Source organism: Lepisosteus oculatus, chromosome 1, assembly GCF_040954835.1.
Source record: "Lepisosteus oculatus isolate fLepOcu1 chromosome 1, fLepOcu1.hap2, whole genome shotgun sequence".
NCBI lineage: Eukaryota > Metazoa > Chordata > Actinopteri > Semionotiformes > Lepisosteidae > Lepisosteus > Lepisosteus oculatus.
The window spans coordinates 11,292,122-11,318,799 of NC_090696.1; the positions used below are offsets into that span (position 1 = coordinate 11,292,122).

The 26,678-nt window shown below is 38.0% G+C and overlaps 2 protein-coding genes across 6 annotated transcripts in view; one reads left to right on the top strand and one right to left on the bottom strand.

Annotated features, from left to right (window-relative positions):
- fam184b (family with sequence similarity 184 member B) overlaps nucleotides 1-11,536 on the bottom strand; it is a 39,818-nt gene extending 28,282 nt beyond the window's left edge. Inside the window, exon 1 of one of the 2 annotated variants that reach the window (XM_015343951.2) lies at nucleotides 11,126-11,535. In XM_015343951.2, coding sequence (XP_015199437.2) covers nucleotides 11,126-11,266 — 141 coding nt within the window. In that variant the 5' untranslated portion in view covers nucleotides 11,267-11,535. Of the gene's footprint in view, nucleotides 1-11,125 lie in introns of both variants that reach the window. The other variant, XM_015343953.2, reaches the window with a different exon arrangement.
- A 4,978-nt stretch (nucleotides 11,537-16,514) lies between these two features.
- Nucleotides 16,515-26,678, top strand: part of ncapg (non-SMC condensin I complex, subunit G) — a 28,266-nt gene continuing 18,102 nt past the window's right edge. For 2 of the 4 annotated variants that reach the window (XM_015343920.2, XM_015343922.2), the window contains exons 1-9: nucleotides 16,515-16,792; nucleotides 17,421-17,535; nucleotides 18,335-18,550; nucleotides 19,253-19,481; nucleotides 20,079-20,224; nucleotides 20,484-20,568; nucleotides 20,692-20,884; nucleotides 21,706-21,855; nucleotides 24,091-24,231. In XM_015343920.2, the coding sequence (XP_015199406.2) occupies nucleotides 17,431-17,535; nucleotides 18,335-18,550; nucleotides 19,253-19,481; nucleotides 20,079-20,224; nucleotides 20,484-20,568; nucleotides 20,692-20,884; nucleotides 21,706-21,855; nucleotides 24,091-24,231 (1,265 nt within the window). In that variant the 5' untranslated portion in view covers nucleotides 16,515-16,792; nucleotides 17,421-17,430. The other 2 variants (XM_015343923.2, XM_015343921.2) reach the window with 2 other exon arrangements.

Here is a 26,678-nt window from a genome sequence, read left to right on the forward strand (position 1 = left end):
GGCAAGCAGAGTGTGAAGAGAGATGATAAAAAAGGACAAGGGGTAATTAATGTATTAGAGACAGCATGAAGAAGAGTGATGGAGAATGTCACTGACAAGGAAGATAATCATAGAGTGGACAGCAGCAGAAATGGTAGCCAGTGAAGAGCACAAATTAGAGCACTTGGAGTTAATAAGAGGTGAGTCGTAGGGTTATACAGAGGACGAGCTGGGAGCTTTGTCTAGCATGGTTCAATCCCCCATGAGTGAAGCAGAATTAAGACATATAGTGCTCTTTTTTCTCACAGAGACGCAACTTCAGGGAATAAGGGAAAGAGCTTAAAGGAATCAAGGGAAATGGTGACAGAAATGACAGTACAGTAAGTAGGGGAGGAAGAAGCAAGGGTATACAGTAGGACATGTCTCAAAAGGTTGATTTTGAGGAGATACAAGCTCGATCGCCTGTTTTTTCTATCACTGATTTTTTTCTTTAGATCTCAAGTCAAACAGAAGTCTTTTCAGAAATCTGTTTTGCTGAGATAACGACTAAGCCTGACAAACTTGTCTTTGAACAGACAGGACAGCAAAATACATTTATACTATTTACAAAATGACAAAATAAGACAATAAGATGTATTATTTTTTAAAATTATCTTAATTAATTTGTTTTGAACAAGTCCTACCTAGGGTGCAATCGTAGTTATTACTATGTTACCTCTAAATGGATGGGAATATCTTCATATCATATTTATATTTTATATGCATAAAAAAGATCTCTCACTTGTGTCAGAAATGAGCCTTTAAATGACAAGCGGCAGAGATAAATACAGACAACAAGACTTGCATTATTGCTTCAGCCCAACTTCACAGGGACAAAAACACAACTGATGGCTTTGATGTCTGTTACAAGTATCTATTTACCCTCAAGGGGCTTTTAATTGTATACTATGAGTTGGAGTGAGCTGTTTGAGGAATTCTCCAGCAGCTGCTCTTTGGAACATACAGTAACAAAATATGGCTAGGATTCCACTATAGCAAATAATGTGTGTTATCCATCCATGTGTTTTCTAACCGCTTAATCCAATTCAGGGTCACGGGGGAGCTGGAGCCTATCCCGGTGAGCAACAGGCGCAAGGTGGGAGACCCTACAGTCCATTACAGTCCCATTACAGGGACAAAATTAAGGAAGAGAACTACACAGTTCTGTCTTGGGCCTTACTCTATTCTCTGCTGTGTACAGTAATCCCTTGCTGTATGAGCAACCAATATATACAGTAGGTTTGCATTTATAGTAGTAATTCCCATCTGTTTTTTTTTCATTTTACTAGGAATAACAACACTCAAGAATAAAGTGTCCTGAAAGGATTAGTGAAAATTTAGCTTGCCCTGCTTGGCCGAGGGCTGACCTGGGATGCACGAAGAGAGATGGGGATCATGTAGATTATTTATAGTGTTTTAGGAGAGGAAATGACATCAGGAGTGATTGCTAATTACTGACATCGCCCCTAAACGTTTATTACAAACTCCATCTAATGAGAAGGTTTTCATTCATATGAGCAGAGCTCTCATAGTGCTTTGCTGAGATTCTTCTTTTCTCCCTCTTTGGATGACAAATGTACCTTTTATTTTTTATTAATTTTTTTACTTTTTTTCATAATAAAGGCTTGTGTGTTAAGCATGTTTATTCTAACAACTGTAATGATGTACTGTATCATAAGTAAGCAGGAGTGTAAATGTTTTTCTTCCTATTGTTTATGCATCAGCGAATGACTTTAAGCATTTTACTTGAGAAACTGAACAGGAACTTTATTGCTCATAGTTGTGCTGTGTTAAGGTGAAGTTTGGATGGTTCGGGAAACATTTTTGAGTTCTGGAGCCAATCGGAGATTATAAAACAGGGAAGTAATGGAAATTAAATTTCTGTTATGAGTTTTAATGTTACAAAGCAGTTTTTGAGGAACAAATTAAGCTCATCTAGTGATGGATTACTGTTACCTATATAAATAATATGGCTCAAGCATCAGACAATTCACATATCCACCTCTAAGCCAACAACACTGTGTTATACTCAACTGGACCCATTTCATCATTTGAAATTATACATTTTCAGTGTGTAATGAAATGTTACAGGCTATCTGCAAACAGTATCTCTTGCTAAACTAAATAAAACTTAAGTTTATTAATTTATTATCTACCAGCTTTATCTAATAAGAGGTTGCGAGGGGGCCGTGGACTATCCCAGCAAACCACGGGCACAAGGCAGGATATACCCTGGATGGGATGCCAGTGCATCGCAGGGCACACAGAATCAAACACACACACCAGGGCCAGTTTATTTAGAAGCCAATTAACCTACCTTTATGTCTTTACACTGTCAGTGTTGGTGGAAACCAGAGCACTCAGAGGAAGCCCATATGAAAACAGGAAGGACTCCACACAGATAGCACCTCAGGAATTGAACCCAGGGCCCCAGCACTGCAAGGCAACACTGCTAACAACTGCCACTGTGACTATAAAACATTCTAATACAATAATTTGTCTCTTACATGGCAGGTAAAAGTGTAGGTCACTGTAGGTCAATGTTTTTGTTGGTAAAATGCTTACATATCTTACACAGTTTTCAGTGTTGCTGTTATTGCCTTGCAGTCTGAGGGAATGACACTCAGGTATCACACTGTAAATCCTGCTGTTCACACATGTAGGAGACAACAGTAGGTCATTCTATCATTCTATCATTCTGCCAGGAGTTATGCATTGCTCTCCGTTTACTGACAGATTAATGGACACTACAACTGCATGAGGGCTGTTAAGACTCTTAAGCTTTAAAGCCAAATCTGATCATCATTTGTACTGCTGGCATCTTAACTGATGCCAAAAATATCTGTTTTCATATTTGCTTCACAGTATGCTCTCACAGTTCAGCTTGTGTGTTTTTCTGTTAATTGTAGAAGAAGTTCTTCTTCTGTGCTAATTATATTTTTTCCAGTTTGAAATAATTCCACATTTCTTTCTTGTCTAAGCTTCTTATTTCTGGGACAATCAATGCAGATTCAGCTTGATTTATTATTAATTTTAGAGACTTGCTAATGTTTGTGAAATCTGGCAGCAGAACTACAGAAAAAAAAACTAACAGCTCAGGCTGGTAAAAATGCATAAAGTGTCATCTTTAATAATTCAAGAGACAGACTTTCATTTACAACAACTCAACAACTACATGAGTCTTGCACTTAGACACTCCATTTGAAAAAGAATGTGAGAAAGGACTTTAATCATTACATCACAAAATTAAGTCTTTATTCCTTGAGAATGCATGTTTACTCCTTTTCATTTGTTATAATACCTGTATATTGCTTTTTTCAAAATACCTCCACAATTAAATTTGTATTCTGATGTCCCATAACATGAGTCCTCTCATAATCAAGGTTAATTATGACAACTTTATTTTGTCAATGTCAGTGATAAATACTGCATAGCTGTCCTGTGACGTTTCTTGCTGTCCCTGTTCTCCAAATTCTCAGAGCATTGTAAATGTCTATAAAAAGGTAAAGCACTAAAATTATTTTTTAAATGACGGCACATACAGAAATGGGAAGCTCACTAAGACAAAGGGTTTCGAAGTTAATTACATTTTCTTACTATTGTGCGGTGCAAAATGTTTAAGACATGTTCAGACAGAATCAGTAGTTACATGCTGTATATAAATATAATATGAGTATCAGGTGGGTAGCTGCATCAGCACGCCTAGGCTGCAAAGGAACAAGTAATATGTTTATTCCATGCTGAAAAAAAGAAGAAAGAAAAAACAACATTTCGGCTGCGGAGCCTTCTTCAGCATGGAATAAACCCATTAATTGTTTCTTAATATGAGTATCAACCATTTATGTTAATACAATTTAGACAATTTCAGACAGCCAATCAAAGCACCTGGAGAAAATTTGTACGGAAAACAATGTGCAAACACTCGTTTCCCCAGACTAAAATTGAACCCTGATCCCTAGAGCTACCCAGCAGACACCCCTATTTTTCTTTTCAAATGTTATTGCCTGGTGTTTTGTACAACTGGATAGCAGTGAATGTTTAAACAAAAACAATTTTCTCAAACTGGCATATATGTATTGCATTAATTAACAAAAAAAAGCTTCACACCTGATTATTTGTATCCTTACCTGATTTGTAAGGCCCATTTGTAGCGCTGAATCTTGACTATTTTGAAAAAAGAAAATTACAGGAAATTTCATGACAGCTTATTAAAATAATTTTGAATTTTAAGGTGATCACAAGGATGTAGGCAGGAAAGAAAGACAGAAAGGAGATATTGGTCACATTCAGTAAACTGAAGTCTGCTTTCTTCTGTCACATGCTATATTTTGAGTATACTGACAATATTCACATTGCTTACAGTTTGACAGCAAAATATTCCTGTCAATTAGCATGGCAAACTGTCCAACATTCTGCCACAAACACACAATATTTCTTCTAATTAAGGAGAATGCAGGTTATGTATCATCTCAGTGCCATAAACAGTTTATTCGTGTCCACTGCTCTCCTTCCTATCGTCTTACATTTTACTGCCACTATAGGATCAAATGTCACACTCATTTTAATAGCAGCACCGTCTGTCTGTCACCTTCCTATTAGCGCCAGAGATTTTTATTGACAGCTAGCATGTACCTGTACGTGTCTCTGGGGCTTGCAAGCTTCTCCCTAGTACTCCTGTGATACGGATGACAGCTCTGAGTGTTAAAAAATAAACATCTGCTCTTCAGTCGACATGGTGCTGAACAGCTGGTCAGAGTCCTGTTTCCCTGGTATAAACATAGCCTTGCTGGATATCTATAGTTAAACTGTTACCGACTGCTCCTACTCCCCGACGTTATTTCTGTTCTGACCTGCAAAACATTTTGTTGCAAGAATTTGAAACACTGAGGGCTAACCTAGGCCCCAGACAGATAAACACATTGAAGCACAATCAGTGTTTGAAAATGGGAAACCAACATTCAGAACTGAATCAACATAATTTAACTCTGAGATATCTCTGACTTTTCAATTCTTTATCTTCATATATCTAGCAAACTAATTTTTCACCAAAATATACCGAAGCTTTTGGCAATATCGACTGTGTTTAGTATTGGGGGATCTGAGAACTTACAGCTCCTGTACTGTACATCAACAAACAAAAGGGAGCTTTGCTAGTGCTTTCAAGATGTAATATATCATATAAATACAAAAATAAATACTAAGCAGCATATTGATTTTAAAACCCCACAAAAGCTTAAAAAGGTAACTTTTCCTTTTATTGACTGACACTTATAAAAAGGGTAGGATTCAATGCATCTCCATGGCTTGTAAACTTCCTCCTCGGATTGACATGACATGTTTTTTAAATGATTCGTTATTTATATTAGGCTTTTTGTGCTGCCTTTGTTTACCACAGACCACTTCAACTACAAACCGCAATAAAATAAAATTCCTGTCTTTAACTTTGATCAGGTTCTGATGTGGGCAGATTAAAAATTAACAACACAACCGTGGAACACAGCAGAATGTACCATCTCTTAACCTCTTACCCATCAATCAATCAAAAAGGGCATATAAATCAATTATCATTATGAAGAATTGTATGTCATTCATAACTATAGCATTGAAGTGGACGTACAGTCATTTACAGAGTGTCTTTGTATTCTCTTTTGGCAAAAACATTATCATTATCAGAACAGGAATGCTTTGGTTTATTTTTCAGTTTATTGGTATTAGAATATTCTGGAACACCAGTCTGCAGTGTGTCATGTGTCCACAGGTGTTCCACGTTTCTTCAAAGCATCCGCAGCCCAGCCAGAAGGTTTTAAATTGGTCCGATTATTCCAATAATGAGTTGAGCTTTAGGTAGTGAGGATCTGAGCCATAATAAATAGAGGCAAACAAACTGTTCTTTCAGGACTAGAATTGCTGTTCCCTTCTCTAGAATATTATTAAATATGTTACACAGATTCTTAAGACATTTCATGAATTACATGAATCCCATAAGTGGGCCAGAGCCTATTTTTTAACGTGTAGTGGAACAAAACTGAAGTGTAGTCCTCCACTTGCTCAAGCTTATACTAAATACCACAGAAGAAGATTAGAGTGTGCAATCACCCTAGATAACAGCATCTGCTAGGCAAACAGCAATAATAATAATATTTTTTCAAATTAAAATTAAATTGTTTCTATAATTATTATTTTTTATTGTTTATTCTTTGATTAAATGAATTAAGAAATTATTTTTTACTCTACCTCTGTGAGATCTTCACTCTTATCCTTCATGGAGCCTGTGAAACAATATTAATCAAACCCTTGTTTAATTGGCTAATAATAAATTATGATATGCTCAACTGACTCAAACAAACCAAAGATAAAATTATTTAACTAGTTTGAGCAAGAGAAACAAGGTGTACATTTGTGAACAAATTCTTGAAACCTGATTTTTACACTGATCATAGATGACAGTTACCACCAAGTTAGACATTCAGCAGTCACATTTCTGTGTGTCAGAATTTTGTCAAAAGCATTGCATTCCTCTTTTTGGCTCTCCCTCAGAACTCAAGTTTCTAGGGAAAATAGACTTGTTATTCCAGAGTTGCAAACACATAGACTGCAGAAGTGGAACTTTCGGCCAGATGCAGCTAAGCCATACAAAGTCATAGGTCATAACTCATTTATAACATAAGTCATCAGATACCTATCTGACACTTAACTCAAGTCCCAATATAATCTTTATTATATAGGGAGCCCTTTCCAGGTATACAATGTATTGTCATCAAAACTGACTTCTGAGTGAGAGAGAATGTGGGCATCCTGTGTAATTTCTTTATGTTTTTATGTCAAGAAGCAATATTCACTCACCTCGGGGACAGTTTTTTTGGGTGGGACCTTCTGGACTTTGTGTAAAGACTAAAAACAGTCCTCCAGGTTTGGAGATACTGTCTTAGATGACTGAGTCTGTGCTCTTTTGACACTACACACACATGTTTTTTTAAAGTAGTTCAAGTAGGGAGCTGCGTCAGCATGCGCAGGCTGCAAAGGAACAAGTAAAGGTTCTTTCCATGCTGAAAAGAGAAGGTAAGAAACACAGAGTTTTGGCTGTGGAGCCTTCTTTGGGTGTGGTAGAAGGCTCCACAACTGAAATGTTGTGTTTCTTTTCTTTTCTTTTCAGCATGTTTTTCCAAGAGCTGTTTCTGATTCCCACTCACTATCTTCAAATTAGGATGTGGACGGACTGTCTGACTTGATCATACAGTGGATCATGTTGCGAAGTCTCTGAAACATATCTGAAAAGACAGGCTCTGGTACACTAAGGGCCTAATTTTCAAAGCTTTCCTGTGTAATCAGAGTATATTTCTATGGAAACAGCTCTGAAAATAAAAAAAAAAACATATCACACATCCTGAATTTCAAAATAGGCATTAAAACCTGTGCTAGAAGAAAAAAGAATGTATTAATGCATGTTTTAATTGTACCCAGTGGGAGCAAAGCCTCAGTCTTTATTTATACTTTTAACACAATATAAATTAAGACCCAGTTTTTCCATAGAAATTTTCAGTCATATTCTTCAAATAGTCTTCAGGGACTGACAATTGCATAGACAACCACATATTTATTTTCTTTTGAGGTCAAAACTTGCATAGCTTAATTCTTCAATGGGCTGATCTTGTCCTTTATTACAAAGCCGTAAGGGTCATGTCACGCCCCGCACTCTCCTTCGCAAACGCCATTACATTCCCAAACCCACTGCTTCACGATCTCTTTCCTAACTGAACCCACCACATTCTCACAGGCACCATATTCCACAAATTCTCACTCCTGGACCAATTATCCAACCACGTCCCTCTCCCTTCAGAATTTAAAGTTCCCTCACGCACCATCCCATACTCACTATTGGGAAGCCTCCTGTAGTATTCCTCTTGTGTGTGTTTCAACCTTTTTGGCTGATCTCCTGGTTCCTAATCTTTGCTCCTGCCTTTTTCGACCATGCTGTTTGGATTTGGTTTTTTGGATTTCCCTGGTTACCGGACTCATTGCTTCTCCAATTGAAAAATCTAAAAAATTAAATAACATACTGGAACACCTAATGGGCTACAGAGCTACAGCAAATTCCCAAGAACAGGGTTTATGCCTTAAATGCCAATTAATAATAGCGGTGGCTCTATGGCTAAGGATCTTCGCCTGTGGCTGGAAGGTTGCCGGCTCAAATCCTGTGGCTGGTGGAGGAATCCTACTCTGTTGGTCCCCTGAGCAAGAACCTTAACCTCAGCTACCCCAGGGGTAAGATACAATGGCTGACACTGAGCTCTGCCCCCAAGCTTCTCTCTCCCTGTCTGTGTGTCTCATGGAGAGCAAGCTGGGGTATGTGAAAAGACAAATTCCTAATGCAATAAATTTTATAGGGATAATAAAGTGATCTTTCTTCTAGCTCAGTGTTTCCCATTTTTCATCATATGTTATGTTTTTGTGACCTGCATGTACAGTTCTTGTTTACCTTTAACACTGTCTGCCCAGTCAGTTGAATTGTGTCTAAATCTTTTTGATGAGGAAAAGGATTGGTCCTAGGACATATCCCTGTGGTACATTACTAATAACATCACCCCCAAACATTACAGATTAAATATCCTGTACTCAGGATTTGCACTGAAATACCATTCCTTCACTTAGTTTAGTATAGAGAATGGTATTCTGGTAAATATTTGTACAGCAAATTGTTTTAATTTCACCACACATGGAAAAAGTGTTAAGGAATATGTGTGTCAGCTGTGTATCGGCATATCAAGGAATACTGCCTGAGTGTTGTGTTGTCAATAGTCAAGATTGGTCAGTCTCTCATGTGTACTCATGAAGGCACAATTTATTTTTCATACATCCATTTTATTCAATACAGGGTCGTGGGGGAGCTGGAACCTGTCCCAGTAAGCAAGATATCATACTCATACTCTCTTAAAAAGTAATTAGTTACAGGTTTCATCTATGATTTAAAAATGTAGTAGTGAGACCTTTTGTCTTCTCAAGTTCGAGGTGTTTGTGATACTAATCCATGATTTCAGAGCTTTAGTCTACATGCAGTACAGTTAAAAAATTATAGGTAGCTGATAGTCAGAGGAATAGTGTGCAATCAAAGTATTAAATCAGGCCAACCAGAAGAGCAGCAGCCTGTACATGTATTAATAATCTTGATGAACAGAAGCTAAAACCTGAATTCATTAAAATTCTAATTTTGTCTATTCAGACATATTAATTGCTAAAAAACTAAAATCTAAAGAACAAAATAAAGTCAAATTATAGGACTGTGTATCCCAGCAAGCAATGAGCGTAAGGCAGGATTCACCTTGGACAGGACACCAGTCCATCACAGGGCACACACAGACACAAATGTAAACACTCTCAAATTAGAGCCAATTTTCCCAGAACCAATTAACCTACCAGCATGTCTTTGGTCTGTGGCAGGAAACCAGGAGGACACCCATGCGAACAAGGGGAAAACATATAAACCCCACACAGATAGCACCCCAGGAATTAAACTCAGGGCCCCAGCAGTGTGAAGCAGCAATGAAGCACTTAACCCCAATTTCAAAATTAATTCAACATACTCACAGATATTATAATTATTTTATATATTTTTATCAATAAGAACGGTTTCACATTAAGGAAGTACATTCAGCCTGTTTGGAATATTTGAGATTATGCTACATTCCACAGGAACTCCACTAAAGTATAGTCTATGGTCAAGAAGTTATCTTTTTAGAGTTCTTTGAACATGTACAGTAGAAGCAATAATAGGTAAAGAGCATACGAGTATATACATTTAAACTTCCAGAATTTGTGGAGTACCACAAGAACCTGTATTTGGACCAGATCTAGATTCTAGTCATGATTGTGCATCATACTAACACAGAAGGATAAGCACACACTATAGAATCTGAAGAAAATGAAGTGACAAAGTTGACCCTGTGGATTTTGTCAGAATCCACGTTGAAATATAATTCAGAGAATGAAAAGTGTAAATGGGAAGTAAGTGCATCTTAAACTAAGAATAGAAAACACATTTTCACAGGCAAGGGTTTTAGGAGTTTGGGACAAATCATGAGGGAACCGAACTTATTTTAAGAAACGGATGGAATGCTAGAATCAATTAGCTGCTAGCAACCAAATTATGCAGATGTACCAAATGCCCTTCTCTCGTTTGCAGCGTGTCTTGTGTTCTATTACAGTTTTTGCATTACAACACACTGCAGTTCTGTCAAGCTCAGTATGGCACCAACGGGCCATTTAATCAGGTAGGCTTTTATTTCGAACATTTGAGGATCCGTTCTAGTAGTTAAAATATATCTACTTAATTACAAAAATCTTCCCTTTTTTCAGACGATACATCAGGAATGATGATTCAGCAGCAGTAAAAAACATTTGGAGACTGAGATGTGTACTACGGAACAAGAAGCTGATGCCTTTTTTAACACGGGTTTTTGTGTCTGACTTTTACCACAACGGGTACGATGAGCTTTCACCATTAATAAAGACGAAACACTGTGTTATTATGAAGCCGTCTGTACTCGTACTACCCAATAACAAGTCTGCGTGTGGAAGTCAGTGATTTCTGTAATATTCACGAGAGATAATTTGCACTTTGCATGTTATCATTACCGATTTGTAGGATTTGGAACAACTACAAGAGCAGAAAATGAAAAAAATACTGACATTGTTTAGTCCTTGTAAATTTTACAAGAATTACAAATAGCCCCATTATTATGGAAACGCATGCATTTTTTCTAGCCCTATTGCATAACCATGCATATGCAAACTTTTCTTTTGCGGTTTATCGACTATACAGAAAAAAAGTTTTAAAAATCGCTTTAGCGATGCAATGCGATATTTTGACCCCCAACGTCTTGCAGGGTACTTTGTATCCGTTGATCTGTCTACACTGAATGCATAATGTGATTACGTGACGCCACACATAAAGTGTTAACTTGGTTTTCTACAGACTACTCAAAATACGGTTAACTTTAAATATCATTGTCGTCAGCTAACGCTGAATTCTTTTTAAAGAATTCAGCGTTCGCACACCGGCACAAATGACACCCCCTCGTAAAACACCCCATCTGCAAAACCTTTACCTTACCTTGGTTAGCTGTGCGATTTTTTTACACATTTTCATGTGCATCTGGTAGTCGTACAGCTCCTGCTCTATGTTAGTATAGTCTGCAGCAGTCCCGTTGCATGCTCCTCCAGGCTGCGTTGTTTTATTGGAGCTTGAAGCCATCTCACCTCTTCTCCTTCAGGAAGTTTCTTGCTCATTTGCTGCAAAACATCCACATACAGGGAACAATTTCGTCAAACGACCGAATGATCCCTCGTTATTTTGCAGGTGCCTGACATCTTTCATTAAAAAAAAAAATGCTGCGTTGTGAATGAAGAACAGCGCCTGCAAGGCTGAATGTTTCTTCTACATGATCACCAAGTTTCTCACATCTGCTGCCAGAACCCTACAGTACTTGGATACTAAACATTCCTTTGCGGACACTGCGAGACAGTAGTCTAACTTTTTTTTGGGGGGGGGGTATAGGATCCCTGTAATGAAAACATGTGTTCCAGGCACCTGTCGTTGGACAAGTGAGGAGAATATGATTAGTTAAAGTGTAATATTACTATCCTGCAGCTGAGATTGCTGGACATCACAACAACTAAGATAGCTGTTGAAAATGACACAGTTTGAGTACACAAGCCCACAATTCCCTTGTTTCTCACAACTATATACTGTACTTGACACTATAGTATACTATATAGGAAACGTTGTTATTATTGCATTGTATAGTTTTAAAGACTGGTTTTATTGCTTGTTGGAGCCTATTTACACATATTCAGTGTAACTTTTTTGGTCTTGGTGCCTATTAAACCATCATCCATCTAGCTATTTTAAAGGTTTTGAAACAAGCTACATAAACAGAACAACTGGGAGTAATACTGCTGGTTCTTCCACATCCTTTTCTAATGGAATGGAATTCTTTATAATGTATTATCGTCATTGATGTTAGTCAATGTTAGTAGTCAATGTGCATTTGTCCAACTACTGTTTAGGAAAACAGTCCAGTGGAGATACTGTATACAGTATGTGTGCTGCCTGTTGAAATCCATAACTGAAGTGCTGCTAATTTTTTTTAAAGATCTCTTTAAAACCTTTGAAATTTAAAGACACTGCTTTCTAAAAAGATGTACAGTATTTAGGATTCAAGTGCCCCCTTTCATTTAATCAGATGAAATGGATACCTCTGCTGCTGTACAGGTCTGTCTAGTTTGTTTTTTAAAAGCAAAGGTTTTAAATTTGGTTAAATTTTAGTTTTTAAACAGAAGCTTGTTGGCAAAAAGTTGGAAAAAAATATTCACCTACACATTCCCATTCGCACGCCACAATTTTGGCACATACAAGTGGTATATTTATAGGAAGAGCAGGGTAAAAAATGTTGTATAAAAACAAAGAAATCTTAAAACTGAAAGAAAACATTTGGCCCATCTTGCTTAATTTGGTTGATAGGAGACAATTGATTCTAGGATTTCCTCCAGTTGTTTCCTGAAATAAGCCAAGGGCTCAGTTTCAATGGCAGGGTTGGGTAACTTGTTCCAGACTCCCACTTTTACTTGTACCTCCTCCTCGGCGGTGTGGTGGCTCTATAGCTAAGGATCTGTGGCTCTGAGTGGAAGGTTGCTTGTTCAAATCACGCAGCCGGCAGAGGAATCCTACTCCCTTGGGCCCCTGAGCAAGGCCCTTAACCCCAACTGCTCCAGGGGTGCTGTATAAATGTTTGACCCTGTACTCTGACCCCAAGCTTCTCTCCCTGTCTGTGTCTCATGGAGAGCAAGCTGGGGTATGCGAAAAGACAAAATCCTAGTGCAAGGAATTGTATAGGGCCAATAAAGCAACATTTGAGAAGACCACAGGACTGGCTTTGTCAGTGCCTTTAGGAACAACAACAACAACAATGTTTAATAATTAAGAGCCTTTGGAAACCCAGGAATGCTGGGAAATTTTAAAAAAATACAATAAGAAGTAAAAGAAGGACAACAATAAAGAAGAACTTAGATTGCCCTGACATAAGATTGAATGATAGAATGTAGGGCAACCAGGTCCCCTCCACCACCACCAATGTACAGCCATAGTGCGCCAGAACGCTCACCACACATCAGCTATTAGTGGGGAAGAAAACAGAGTGATGAAGCCAATTCAAAGATGGGGATTATTAGGAGGCCATGATTGGTAAGGGCCAGTGGGAAATTTGGCCAGGACCCCCTACTCTTTTCAAGAAAAGCCCTTGGATTTTTAATGACGATAGAAAGTCAGTACCTTGGTTTTACATCTAATCCAAAGGATGGTGCCTTTTTACAGAATAGTCTTCCTGTCACTATAATGGGGCATTAGGACAAACATAGACTGCAGGCATAGCGCCCCGTGTTGGCCCCACTAACACCTCTTCCAGCAGCAACCTTAGTTTTTCCCAGGAGGTCTCCCAACCAGGTACTGACCAGGTTCACACCTGCTGAGCTTCAGTGGGTTGCCAGCTGTGAGTTGCAGGGTGATATGGCTGCTGGCTATAACAATGGAATAACACACAGGCTTCAGTTCTGTTAGCTAGTCAATGTAGGAAAATCCCAGAAAGTCCAGAAATACTTCTGGTCTCTCCTGCTGTTATTAATTCCGGAGGAGAAATACATTTTTTGTAATGTGCTGACCAAAATTGTATGCAGTATTCTCAATGCGATCTTTCAAGTGCATTGTATAGTTTTAAAATAATATCCCATGATTTGGATTCTACACTTTAACTTCATATCCTAACATTGAGTATTTTTATTTGTTTCTTCACATCTAACTGGAAATGGTATAGCTCACTGAATGTACCAGAACCTAGATCTGCTAAAAATTTAGAAGTATTGGTCCTAATACAGATCCTTCTGGCAAAATACAGAATGCATTGGTATTATATTTGTGAGCTAAATCTATTATGTGCTTCAAGCAGAATATCTTTAAGCTGTAGCCATCAATTTTCTACTGATTTCATACCTAACCAGCCCATCTAAGTATATTGTAAACTATCATATCAGAATCAAACTGACTTCTTCAGAATCAACAGTGAAACACAAACCAGAAAACACAACTGGAAACTGCATGGAAGTACAGTCTTGACACATAACAACACAAGAATGTAAGAAAGTTTACAAACAAGAGGGGGACATCTAACAGTTGTGGTAGTTAGCTTAAAAAACAGTTTAGCTTTAAAATCACAGTCTCAAAATGTTCAGGTTTTTTTATGTTAATATCATACAAATACCCTATGGAGTGCAGAAACCACCGCAGTAGAATCTGATTTGACCTGCAAGGAAATCGGAGTGTTGTCAGCATAGCAGTGAATCCCAAGAATCCACCCAAGATTAAAAATATCAATACAGTACAAAAAAAAAGTTCATAGCACAGAGCTGTTGGAACACTTTGAGTAAGTGGGATAACATTAAATTTAAAACAGACCAGACCAGATCGCTAAATTTGCTCCTGGGAGCCATATACTGTAGGAGCCAAATCAACAAAGGCAACCTAGTTAATCCCTAGATAGTTCTACATGCTATTTAGTAGGATGCCTGGATTGACAGTATCAAAAGCTGCACTTAAATCCAGAAGAAGAATATTAAGCAGCTGAAGGTCACAAACCATCAGCAAATCAGGAACTACTTTAACAAAGGCTGCTTCTGTGCTTAATCTCTGTCTAACCCTTGACCGCATAGGTTTAAAGAGCTCATTAACAGGCAGGATGAGACTATTTTTGTTTGTTCACGGATTTTTGATAGAAAATGCAAATTATAAGTGGGATGGTAGCTGTTAGGTACTTGAAGGTCCAACAAGAGAAGGATACTCCGAATCTCCCCATCTTCCCCAACACTGCAGTCACACTCCAGGAGGCGAGGAAGATAGTATTAGCAAGAAGAAGTGAAAGTGTTACAGGCTAAAGGATTGCTGGAAATTTAAAATAATGTGAATAATATAGCAGTTATATAAGACAAATGTTTAGGGCCTGATGATTTTCTATGAAGTGTACTAAAGATAACAAGGGATGTTATATATAAAAAATATTTTATCTGCTATTTAATACAGGGTAAATCCCACTTGACAGAGCATCAATTCACAAACAAGGTGGGTTGACTCTATCACCAATCCACAAATCCAGACCAAGGAATTACAGACTGAGGAGCAAAAGCTGTACAGGAAGGGTGCTGCTTGGAGTTGTGGTGTTCTTCTACTTACGATGAATATTTTTCCTGTTTACAACATGATTGCATAAAGAAAGACTGCAAATGAGAAGAGACCATTTGGCTATCTTGCTTGTTTGGTTGTTTAGTAGTTAAGGGAGACTAGAACTCTCCAGAGTTTGGGTGTTAAAACCTGGCTGGGAAGATCAGATACTCATTACTCTTTTGTATATAAAAAAAACATTTCCCATTCACCCTCCTTCCATTTTAGTCTACAGTTATGGCAATTTGTCCTTGTTTTGCTACTGCGTTACACATATCTGTACCACTTAGGACCCTATACACTTGAGAAACATCCTGTTTTGTGGACTGAAGAGATTTTGCTCCCTTAACTTCTCCATAATGTTACCTCCATGACATTCTCCATGCTTTGCTTTAACTTCCTTGGCGCTGTGTGTGCCACTCCACCTATAAGTGTATAATCTGCAAATGTTTTTCTAATTATAGTAACATCTAAACCTTTGATGTACATAATGGTGCTGTGGCACTCCACTGCTTATATCTGTCCAGTGTCCCATAATTTAATTCTGATCAACGTTCATACACTACCCTGGATTCCTATGGCTTTTGAAAATCAACTAATCGTAGTTACTTGAGGTATTTACATACATACTGTGCATTGTTGTTAGCAGATGCATTTGAGCAGTTAAATGTGCTCACACACGCTCAGAAGAATAAAATGAAACAATTGTATGTTCAAAGCTTTTATTACAAAAGGGCTCAGTTATAGCTGTGCTCTCCAGTCCTAGGTTCAAACATATTACAGTGGCGGACATTATGTTGCTACACACTAGCTGAGCATCTGACCAGAATAAGAGGCATAATAGAGAAACAGACATCATCAAAGTACAGGCTCAGTGACCACAGCCTGGCTATAGAAACTGGACACAGGCAGACCCCGATGCCCAGAGAGGACAGGCTATGCTCCCACTGCCAGCGGGGAGAAGCAGTGACAGAGATCCACTTTCCGTTGCACTGTGAGAAATAGTCTGGGATTAGGTAAACATTCTTCCCTAAAATAACTGTAACTGTAACAGTACGCAACTGTACTGGGATATGTTTGTAATGTAAATGCAGTGTTTTTTTGTTTCTGCTTGGCAACATTGTAGTGCATCGGTCATGCCAATAAAGCTCGTCGAATTTGAATTTGAAAATACAAAAATACTCATCCGACTCAGTCCAAAAGCTTCACTGTCCTACATCTCCACCTCGCGGCGGGTAGACGCTACAGCACCAGAAATATTGTAATAGCCCAAGTATTCTGTTGCCATTTCTAATTTACAAGTGCTTTCTTGTAATACATTCTGTTAACAGATAAACCTTCAAAGTTCGCTGTATTATGTATATTTTGTTTTATTTACATTTTTTGTGAAACGTACCTTGAAACAATTTCACAGAGTGTGAGAGGAAAAGGGGCCGGGTGAGTTGAGATCTCGTCTACTTTCTCGCGAGAAAAGGCTTGTTTTTGAAAATTGGCGGTTTAGAGGAAGGAAAAGAGGTAAGACTTGCCGGAATTTAAATGTGTCTTTATTTTTTAAACGGATATTAAATTCGAAAACTGGCAGTAGAGTAAAACATAGACATATAATAACTACAGCGAGCATCTTCTCGGTCTTCATCTTATCTTAGGTAAGGATAACCTAACTGTAGGTAAATGTTTATGCTCGTTAATAAATAATGTTCAGGAACTACGACCGCAACGTCGACAATCTACTTACACAAAGTAACTAGTTACTCCACTTCAAAAGATTGTAATTTATAATCTGAACACTAAATGTTGATCGATTTCATTTCAAAACACGTTTGCTATATACTGCCTGTTTTACGCCATAAGATATGGTTTAATCGATATTAATTATACATTTAAATGGCTTTAAAGGTGGATTGTAACTTTCGAAGTAAACAAGTCTTATTATCGATTTTGTTTCTCTGTTTTGTGGTAGTAAATGAAGGTGTGGTGACATCTAGGAGAATTGTCAAAAAAATAATGCCGATGACTAGTCTGGGTTACTAGTTAATTACATTATAGGCATATATATGTATACACTTTTTGTTTTGTTACCTCTTCCCTATTCTAATTCTTCATTTTAATTTGGTCCTTTGTGAAACATTTCTCCTTCCCCCAGCAACACAAAGATGACGGAAATCAAGGATATTATTAAAGAGACGTATGAAAAGGCTCAGAAGGGTCACAACAACAAAGCCAAACTCGTAGCTGCTTTGAAGAGCAAATATAACGAGGTAATGATTTCATTTTTAACTGCTAATGTGTTTATTCTGTTAACTGCACATCATTTCCATTGCTAAAACCTGCAACGTCTGTAAATGACAGCAAGCTTATTATTCACTTGTCTTTTTTGTGAGATTCACTTTATTTCTGGTTTCAGTTAGATTTAGAAATGAAAAAAGCAGGTATATTTTGTATTCATTTTAGTATATTTCATTAAAACATATTTGTAACTAAAAAGTGGACATGACTATAGACATTGGATTTCACCTCCTGGTCTGGAAAGGCCCAGTCCAATACATTTTATAGATACCCATGAAATGAAGTTCTTATTCTTAGTTTAGCAGATGACATTAAATTTAGTAATTTAAAGATGTAAATTAAGAAAAACCTTTTGATTTTTTCCTGCACTTAAGAAAGAGGTGACATAAATATGTTTCGCTGTGCAGCAATCAGGATGGAGATGTCCTAAATATCACCTGATCCTCTTACTGTTGTTCAAGCTATGTCATTTTCCATTTCAAAATGTTGAAAGCTTTTGTTTGTTTATAATGCAATATCTCACTAGATTTTATTTATATAGTTCATGTGTATACAAGAGTGGCACAGTGGTGCTGTGGTAAGCATTTAGTCATTTGGTTGGCTGGCTTTCTTTTTTAAAAATTGCCTATGCTGAGCTGTATATTGTAAATATTTTGTAATACCCTTTTGTTTTGGATACAATTGCTAATGGTATAGTCTTAACTAAGAGATAATTGTAAAAATAACTATTGCAAACGATAATTCCTTTATGTAATCTACTTTTTTGTTTAGCTGGAAGACAAAACCATCTTCCATGAAGAGTTTGTTCATTATCTGAAGTACCCCATGATTGTTTATAAGCGAGAACCAGCTGTTGAGAATGTGATCGACTTTGTTGCAAAGTTTGCTACAAGTTTTGAAGAACCGGTGGAGAATGAGGAAGTGTTGGAAGAGAGTGAGGAAGAAGAAAACCCTTTTCTGAATTACTTGTTTACCTTTTTGCTAAAGGTATGAATGTGTAGCTTTATAATAATAATAATTGTTTATAATTATATAGCACCTTTCTGGACACTCCACTCAAAGTGCTTTACAGGTAATGGGGACTCCCCTCCACCGCCACCAGTGTGCAGCCCCACCTGGATGATGCAACGATAGCCATAGTGCACCAGAACGCTCACCACACATCAGCTATCAGAGGGGAGGAGAAAGAGTAATGAAGCCAGTTCATAGATGGGGATTATTAGGAGGCCATGATTGATTAGGGCCAATGGGAAATTTGGCCAGGACGCTGGGGTTACACCCCTACTCTTTTCGAGAAACACCCTGGGGTTTTTAATGACCACGGATAGTCAGGACCTTGGTTTTATGTCTCATCCAAAGGACGGTGCCTATTTACAGTATAGTAAACTATACTGCTTTGACTTTTTAAAAGTTTCGTGAACAGTGTGCTGGCAAAGTGTGGGTTTTTACTTGAACTACTGCTTTTTGCTTCAACTGGTATATCAAATTATTTTGTGTTTTTTATATAAATCTTGGTATTTCTGGATTATGCACACAAGCAAATTCTGAACCATAATATCCATGCTAATTCACCATGCTATGTTATTAAAAATTTGTTTTTGTGAGTGTTTTTGGCTTAATGAGATGCCTGAGTTAGATAAAAAGGTTGGTCAGCTGTCTTTACTTTGCTTTTTTTTTTAATTTTCGTAGTCCCACGATGCCAACAGCCATGCAGTTCGGTTCCGTGTTTGTCAGCTTATCAATAAGTTGTTGGGAAGCATGGCTGAAAATGCTCAAATTGATGAAGACCTCTTTGACCGTATTCATGAGTCTATGCTGATCAGAGTGAAAGACAAGTTTCCAAATGTCAGGATCCAAGCAGCTTTGGCCATGACTAGACTTCAAGAGCCACAGAATGAGAACTGCCCCACTATTAATGGTTGGTAATATCACTCGTTTTATGATACGTGTATCTACATTTTGATTTAAAATTCCGTGAAGCACTTTCACTGCTAATTATTCATTTCATCTAGGAGGTAAAGGGAAATTCAAGGGCTATGTATGATACATGGCAGTCGTCAGTGGTACTTGACCAAGGCTTCTTATAGTTTGTCTTGATTTGTGGACAATCTGCATTAAAAACATTTTTTAATGCAGTCTTAAAAGTTATAGAAAAATTCCCCCATATAAATCTGTTTTTTATAAGCATTTTTTTTTACTTAAAGGTAAACCAAAAATTATTAAGCCTAATATTTGTTGCTAGATAGTGTTTTTCATCAAGTGGTGCTTTTCATCAACAGGATATCAGTGTTACACAAGCGGGTCTAACATGCCCTCTAGTTGCCAGCTCTATACAAAACATGTTACAGAATTAAGTCAGTAGTATTCTTGGTGTAGACGCATATATGTCATGGAAAGCTTTAAACAGTTTTGTGCGTTAACATTTTTTTTCTGTTCCTTTTTTATTGAAGAGTAAATTTCAATGTGGCATGTTTCTACCAAATGCTTGAATAATCTTTGTTTCTTCATTTCAAAGCCTATATGCTGTTGCTTGAGAATGACTCAAACCCAGAGGTGAGACGAGCTGCACTGTCTTGTATTGCTCCCTGTGCCAAGACACTTCCAAAAATTGTTAAACGCACTAGAGATGTGAAGGAAAGCGTTCGAAAACTGGCTTACCAGGTAAAATTTCTTGTAGGTTTTAAATTGCTTCAGATTCAGCAGTGTTGCACATAGCATTAACATTCTTGAAAAAATAATTTGTAATTTAAAGGAATTTTGAAGCAATTCTAATAATCTAGAGAATAAATGATTTTGGTTTGTTCTTGCAATACTAGTACATGACACACTTTTTGTTCTTTTAGCATTTTTAAAATTGTATAAGTATACAAAATGTGATGATATACTGTATAAGTAAATTAACCTGGAATATATTTTTTAGGTCCTGGCTGAAAAAGTCCATGTAAGGGCTTTGAGTATTGCACAGAGAGTCAAACTTCTGGAGCAAGGACTGAACGATAGATCAGGTGAATTACATCGCCATGTAGAATGGATTCATGCATAGGAAGTTTGGAAAAGGGTTTGATGACACTTTGGTTAGGATCTGTTCATTCTTCTAATGACTATGAGCTACTGGGTGTTATTTTCAGAGGCTGTAAGAGAAGTTGTTCAGAAGAAGCTCCTGCAGGCTTGGCTCCGGCTTTCTCAAGGAAATGTTCTGGAGCTGCTCTACAGGCTGGATGTGGAGAACTGTCCAGAAGCAGCGGTGGCAGCTCTGAATGCCATGTTTTCATTATCATCTGTTGATGACCTTCTAAAAGACTGCGAGAACTTGGATAGCAGGTCTTCAGAATTTCATTTTTACTTAGACATTTCAATAGATTGTTTTGTTCAACTTGAATTTCGCACACCTCTCCACAATTTTGTTTTCATAATGTATGTGCTTACAAGGATACAATTACAATAATATTCAATGTGGTACCGTTTATAGTGCCACAGTTTTAATTTGTGAACTTATTTTGCGGGTAGCTGACTGACGGGAATCCTGGTCAGAGCATTAAATGGGCCAGTATTGCCAGACTAGGGGGTTTTTGAGTCAGCAAAGGTATTTTTGGATTGTCAGGCTTCAGTGACCAGTGTATTTTGCCATCTGACTGTGATGCCATGGATCCCGTCATGGATCCCCACTCTAACCCATTGCATACATAGATGTATGAGGGGATATCTCTAACTTAGTCATAAACAATTTGATGCATGGTGTTTAAGTAGAACTGGTTAGCATTTGGTGCTCCCAATTTGAGAAGCATAGAAAGAAAAAATATATTGTTTTTTCAAAAGGAGAATGTTTTTCTTCTATTATGAAAAATAATTGGTAAACATTTCGTAAAAGTACGTTTTTTAATGGAGGGAAAAGATTTTTGTTTTAAAGTTACCCATTCCTGTAAAATTTTTCAAATTTTAAATGAACCTTAAAGCTCTTGTTAAAACTTGTCTAGAAAAAAAATGCAACATTTAGTATTTATATCTGTAAAATTTGAATTCGGTTGAATTTTTATTGTTGTGGTTTTTTGGTCTGCCTTTTGAAAGTATATAATTCTCAAAGTTCCTGATCTGTTTTCATCTCTTATTATTTTTTAATAAGCCTGCCTAACTGCTTCCAACAGGAAACTTATATCTGCAGAAAATCTAACCTGTGAAAACACTCTGTACTGGAGGGCTCTCTGTGAGTATGTCAAGTCCAAGGGAGATGAGGGAGAACACGTGTTAGAGCAGCTACTACCTGAAGCAGCCATATATGCTCAGTACCTTTATGTGTAAGTATTATCTTTTAAATTCCTGTATTTACCAAAAGCCTTAATCCAACATATACCAAGTATCTGAAGTATTGCTTATCGCTATCTATCTGTATTTATTACTGCAAGCTGCTGCAAAGCATGTGTTGCAGATTTACAATAGCCATAACCACACATGCTGCTAACCCTGGCTGTCACAGTAGACCTCCAGGTGATCATCCCTGGTAATGACATGTTAGTCATGTCTGGTCCATAAACTTTCAGTGCATGTGCTACAGAAAAAATGATTTTCCTGTTGACTTTATGAATGTGTAGCAGCTAGGGCAGGGCGATTATACCGGAAATGTACCGATGCCAACGTTAAGAATCTCTCACTGACCTAATTTTGCTTATGTCGGTATGTTTGGTAAAAGCTTTCTCCACTGTGCGCTTTCATGAGCAGTCCCCTTAAAAAAACTACAACACCCAGTCATCATATCCAGTCACATGCTTCTGCCTCATCCAGCCTTCATTCTTCATTCGAAACACAGAGAAGCGTGCCGGGCGTGAGACAACACGAGCGCTTATGCTGAACCCCAGTCAGGCAGGGATGACTCAAGTACAAATGAAGACCAGCTGGTATCTAAAAAAGATGCAGTGTCGATCGTTGGCTCATATTTTGGCTTCAGCAAACAGGATACTGAACAAAGAGAAGTCAGATGTAAACTCCGGGCGCAGAAACGGTTTTCCGACAAACGTTGCACGAGCAACTTGTTTCATCACTTGGAACAACCATGTCGTGGAATACAAAGAGTGCATGGCCAAGAAAAGAGAGAGGCTGACAAGCGCACTCATGGCCAAATTGATTCCGCCAAACAGCTGTCTCTAACACAAGCACTTACTCATGCCACTCAATATGCAAAAGATTCACGCAGATGGAATGAGATAACTGGTGCCATTACATACTGCATTATTTGTAAGACATTGAGCTAAGATGAGGTGCGTGTAGCTTTAATAGTTTAGCATATTTAAAACATGATCTTTCAGCATATCATATAATCGTATAATTTCAAGGGTTTCAAAACAAATTATCGTTATTGAGGTAAATGTGTGAAATTATTGTGGTATTGATTTGAGGTCATATCGCCCAGCCCTAGTAGCAGCTACTGTATAAGTGGTTTGTTTTAAGAATAATTATATAGATAATTGCAATGTGTGATATAAAGTATCAGTTAATATTAAATGTTAAAACAAATCTTTTAGAGTAGGAAATATTGTCATCCTTAAATTTAGAAACTTAACTTACAGTATGTACTGAAAACTTTTTGTTAGATAAAAATTCATAAATGGAAAAAATAAATACCAATGGTATCCCATATAAAATTTTCTAACTCATATATAACCACCCCCAGAACACCCCAAGTACAATCCATGCATTTGAATAGGACACCGTTCCAAAATATATCAAATATTGTTTTAGCTGCAAAGTAACTCATTAACTTATTAAACCTAAAGATAAGAGAAGATCACTTTATTAGCCATATACAGTTTCTTGCATTAGGAATTTGTCTTTTCGCATACCCCAACTTGCTGTGATAGAGAGAGAAGCTTCAGGTCAGAGTGCAGGGCCCTTCACCCTTGGAGCAGCTGGGGTTAAGGGCCTTGCTGGGGGGCCCAACGCAGTAGGATTCCTCTGTCGTCCTCTCCATGAGACAGGGATAAAGAGAGAAGCTTGGGGTCAGAGTGCAGGGCCCTTCACCCTTGGAGCAGCTGGGTGAATTCCTCTGTCGACCGCGGGATATGAACCGGCAACCTTCCAGCCACAGGCTCGGATGTAGGAATGTATCCACGTCATGGCTATGTAAAGGACTATCATCATCATCTCTTTATTAGCCCTATACAATTTCTTGCATTAGGAATTTGTCTTTTCACATACCCCAGCTTGCTTTCCATGAGACACACAGACACACAGATAGGGAGAGACCCTGGGGTCAGAGTGTAGGGTCAGCCATTGTACAGCGCACTTGGGGTTAAGGGCCTTGCTCAGGGGCCCAAGGGAGTAGGATTCCTCTGCCGACTATGGGATTTGAACCGGCCACCATCCAGCCACAGGCGCTGATCCTTATCTACAGAGCCTCCGCTCCGTGGAACACTTTGTAGCTCTGATACATTTGTAAGGATATTAATGTTATCTGCATAGTCTGGTAGGCATTCAACCTTTTCAAGTAATTGCACCATTTATTGCACCATGTAAGAAGACAAAAATTGATTTTGCAGATATATAAAGAGCATCCCAGTGCTGGATGAAAAGCAAAAGTCAGATTTCAGTGAAGTAGAAAACCTGATGAAAAAAGAGTTTATTGCCCAACAACTTATTCATCTTGTGGGTTGTGTGGACACTGCTGAAGAAGGTGGAAGGTAAGACTGATCGTGTTCTGATCTTTTTTTTTTACCAGATAATGTTTGCTTTAAAAAATAATGGCACTTTCATCAATGGCTAAGAAGGACATTTTGATTCTGGGTTAATAGGCAGTGTTAAGGATTATGAACATTTGGCCTCTTTAAGTACTGGTAACAAGCCATGCTAGGTTACTTTTTAAGTAACTTTGCTCTGTATTTTTTAGATTTGTGTTTTTTTTATCCATTTGTTCCCTGGGCCAAAACGCAAGTTGGGTACATTTCCTGTGAAAATATGACATCTTCTTTGTGTACCGTGTTCACACTCCACTAGCAGACATTTAGAATTATGGAATTATGCTTATACTAAGTGTGAGTTGTGCCTTTTCTCAGACAATCTACTGGTGACATATTTGTTTGCCTAGTAATTGTCAATATCTGATCCTTGCAACCTGCATTCAGTGTTCGTTCTTTTATGTGTAAAGGCTCGTTTGCTTAATTGCCTTGTGAAGACGCCAGTAATGTTTTTGTTAACTTTTGTGTTTTCTCATTGGTGTTGCAATTTTTTTTTAATTCTAGAAAACAAATTGAGATAAATGTTTATTGTCTCATATTATAAATCCATCCTTTGTTTTATTTTATTGCATCAAGAGACAAAATCACATTTCAGTTGTAGGGATGATATAATCGGTCAGCAATGTCCACTTGAAGAAACAAATGTTTAATTCAAGAGTAATTGTTAATTTCCATTGACAGGAGGTGTTTGTAAGAAAGATGATGCATATTTTCATCACCTACTGTATATTCAGGCATGGGCTCAATATGCGGTAAATGTACTACATACAATACAGTAGTCTCTCAGTATTATCAAAATACCAAGTTCCTTTTTCTAAATTGAGAATTTCCTATTTCTTGGTATATTAATTCAGAACATTTAACTTTTTAAAAATGACTTTTTCTTACCATTTTATTATAAATGAAGTACAAGATAAATATCTTATAGTGAGATTTAGATAGATACTTTATTGATCCCATGAGGGAAATTGCAGTGCAACAGGAGCTTAACACAGACAACACAGCCACAGTGTAACAAATTATATAATAATAGTACAATACATACAATACAATACAAGAGTTACTCTTAGTCCGGACACACAAAGAACAGACTAGAACAGAACAGTACACAGAAAAATCATATCACACATATGAATATAAATATAGATGTAAGTATAGATATAGATATAAATATAGTTCAGGTGGGTAGCTGCGTCAGCATGCGTAGGCTGCAAAGGAACAAGTAATAGGTTTATTCCATGCTGAAAAAAAGAAGAAAGAGAACACAACGTTTCGGCTGTGGAGCCTTCTTCAGCTGTGAGAGAGACTGCCCTGTCTCTCTCACAGCTGAAGAAGGCTCCACGGCCGAAACGTTGTGTTCTCTTTCTTCTTTTTTTCAGCATGGAATAAACCTATTACTTAGATATAAATATAGATGTAAATGTATTGCACAGGTCCCTGGCATATATTGCACAAAAAACGGTTGTAAACGGGAAAAGAAAAAGAAAGAGAACAGATGTAGCAGTAGATGTGTTAATGCGTTCAGTCCAGAAACAGGTCACTGTCAATGTTGCCTCTGCCCAGACGCAAGGTGGATGCGTTGTACAGTCTTATGGCAGAAGGCAAGAATGACCTCCTGTAGCGCTCTCTGTCGCACCGTGGATGAATCAATCTATTGCTGAACGTGCTCTTCATTTCTGCAAGCCTGTCATAGAGGGGATGGGAGATGTTGTCCATGATGGCCTCTAGTTTGGACACCATTCTCCTCTCAGCCACTACCTCCAAGGGGTCCAGGTCAGACCCAATGACAGAGCTTGCTCTCCTGATGAGCTTGTTCAGCCTTTTAGAATCCACTGCTCTAATCCCAGAGCCCCAGCACACCACTGCGTAGAAAATGGCACTCGCTACCACCGACTGATAGAACATATGTAGCATCTTACTACACACATTGAAGGACCTGAGCCTCCTCAAGAAGTAAAGTCGGCTCTGTCCCTTCTTATAGATGGCCTCGATGTTCTTAGACCATTCCAATCTGTCATCGATGTGCACTCCCAGGTACTTGTACGAGTCCACCATCTCCACGCCACTCCCATGGATGTAGACAGGAGTAGGTTTGACCTTTTTCCTCCTGAAATCTACCACCAGTTCCTTTGTCTTTGTTACATTCAGTTCCAAGTGGTTCACCCCACACCACTCCACAAAGCTGCTGACCAGTCCTCTGTACTCCTCCTCCTGCTCACCCTTGATACATCCCACAATTGCAGAGTCATCTGAGAACTTCTGCAGGTGGCATGACTTTGAGTTGTACTTAAAGTCCGAAGTATAGAGGGTGAAGAGGAATGGAGAAAGAACTGTCCCTTGAGGTGCCCCTGTGTTACTCACTACCTGTTCAGATACACAGTTCTGAAGTCTCA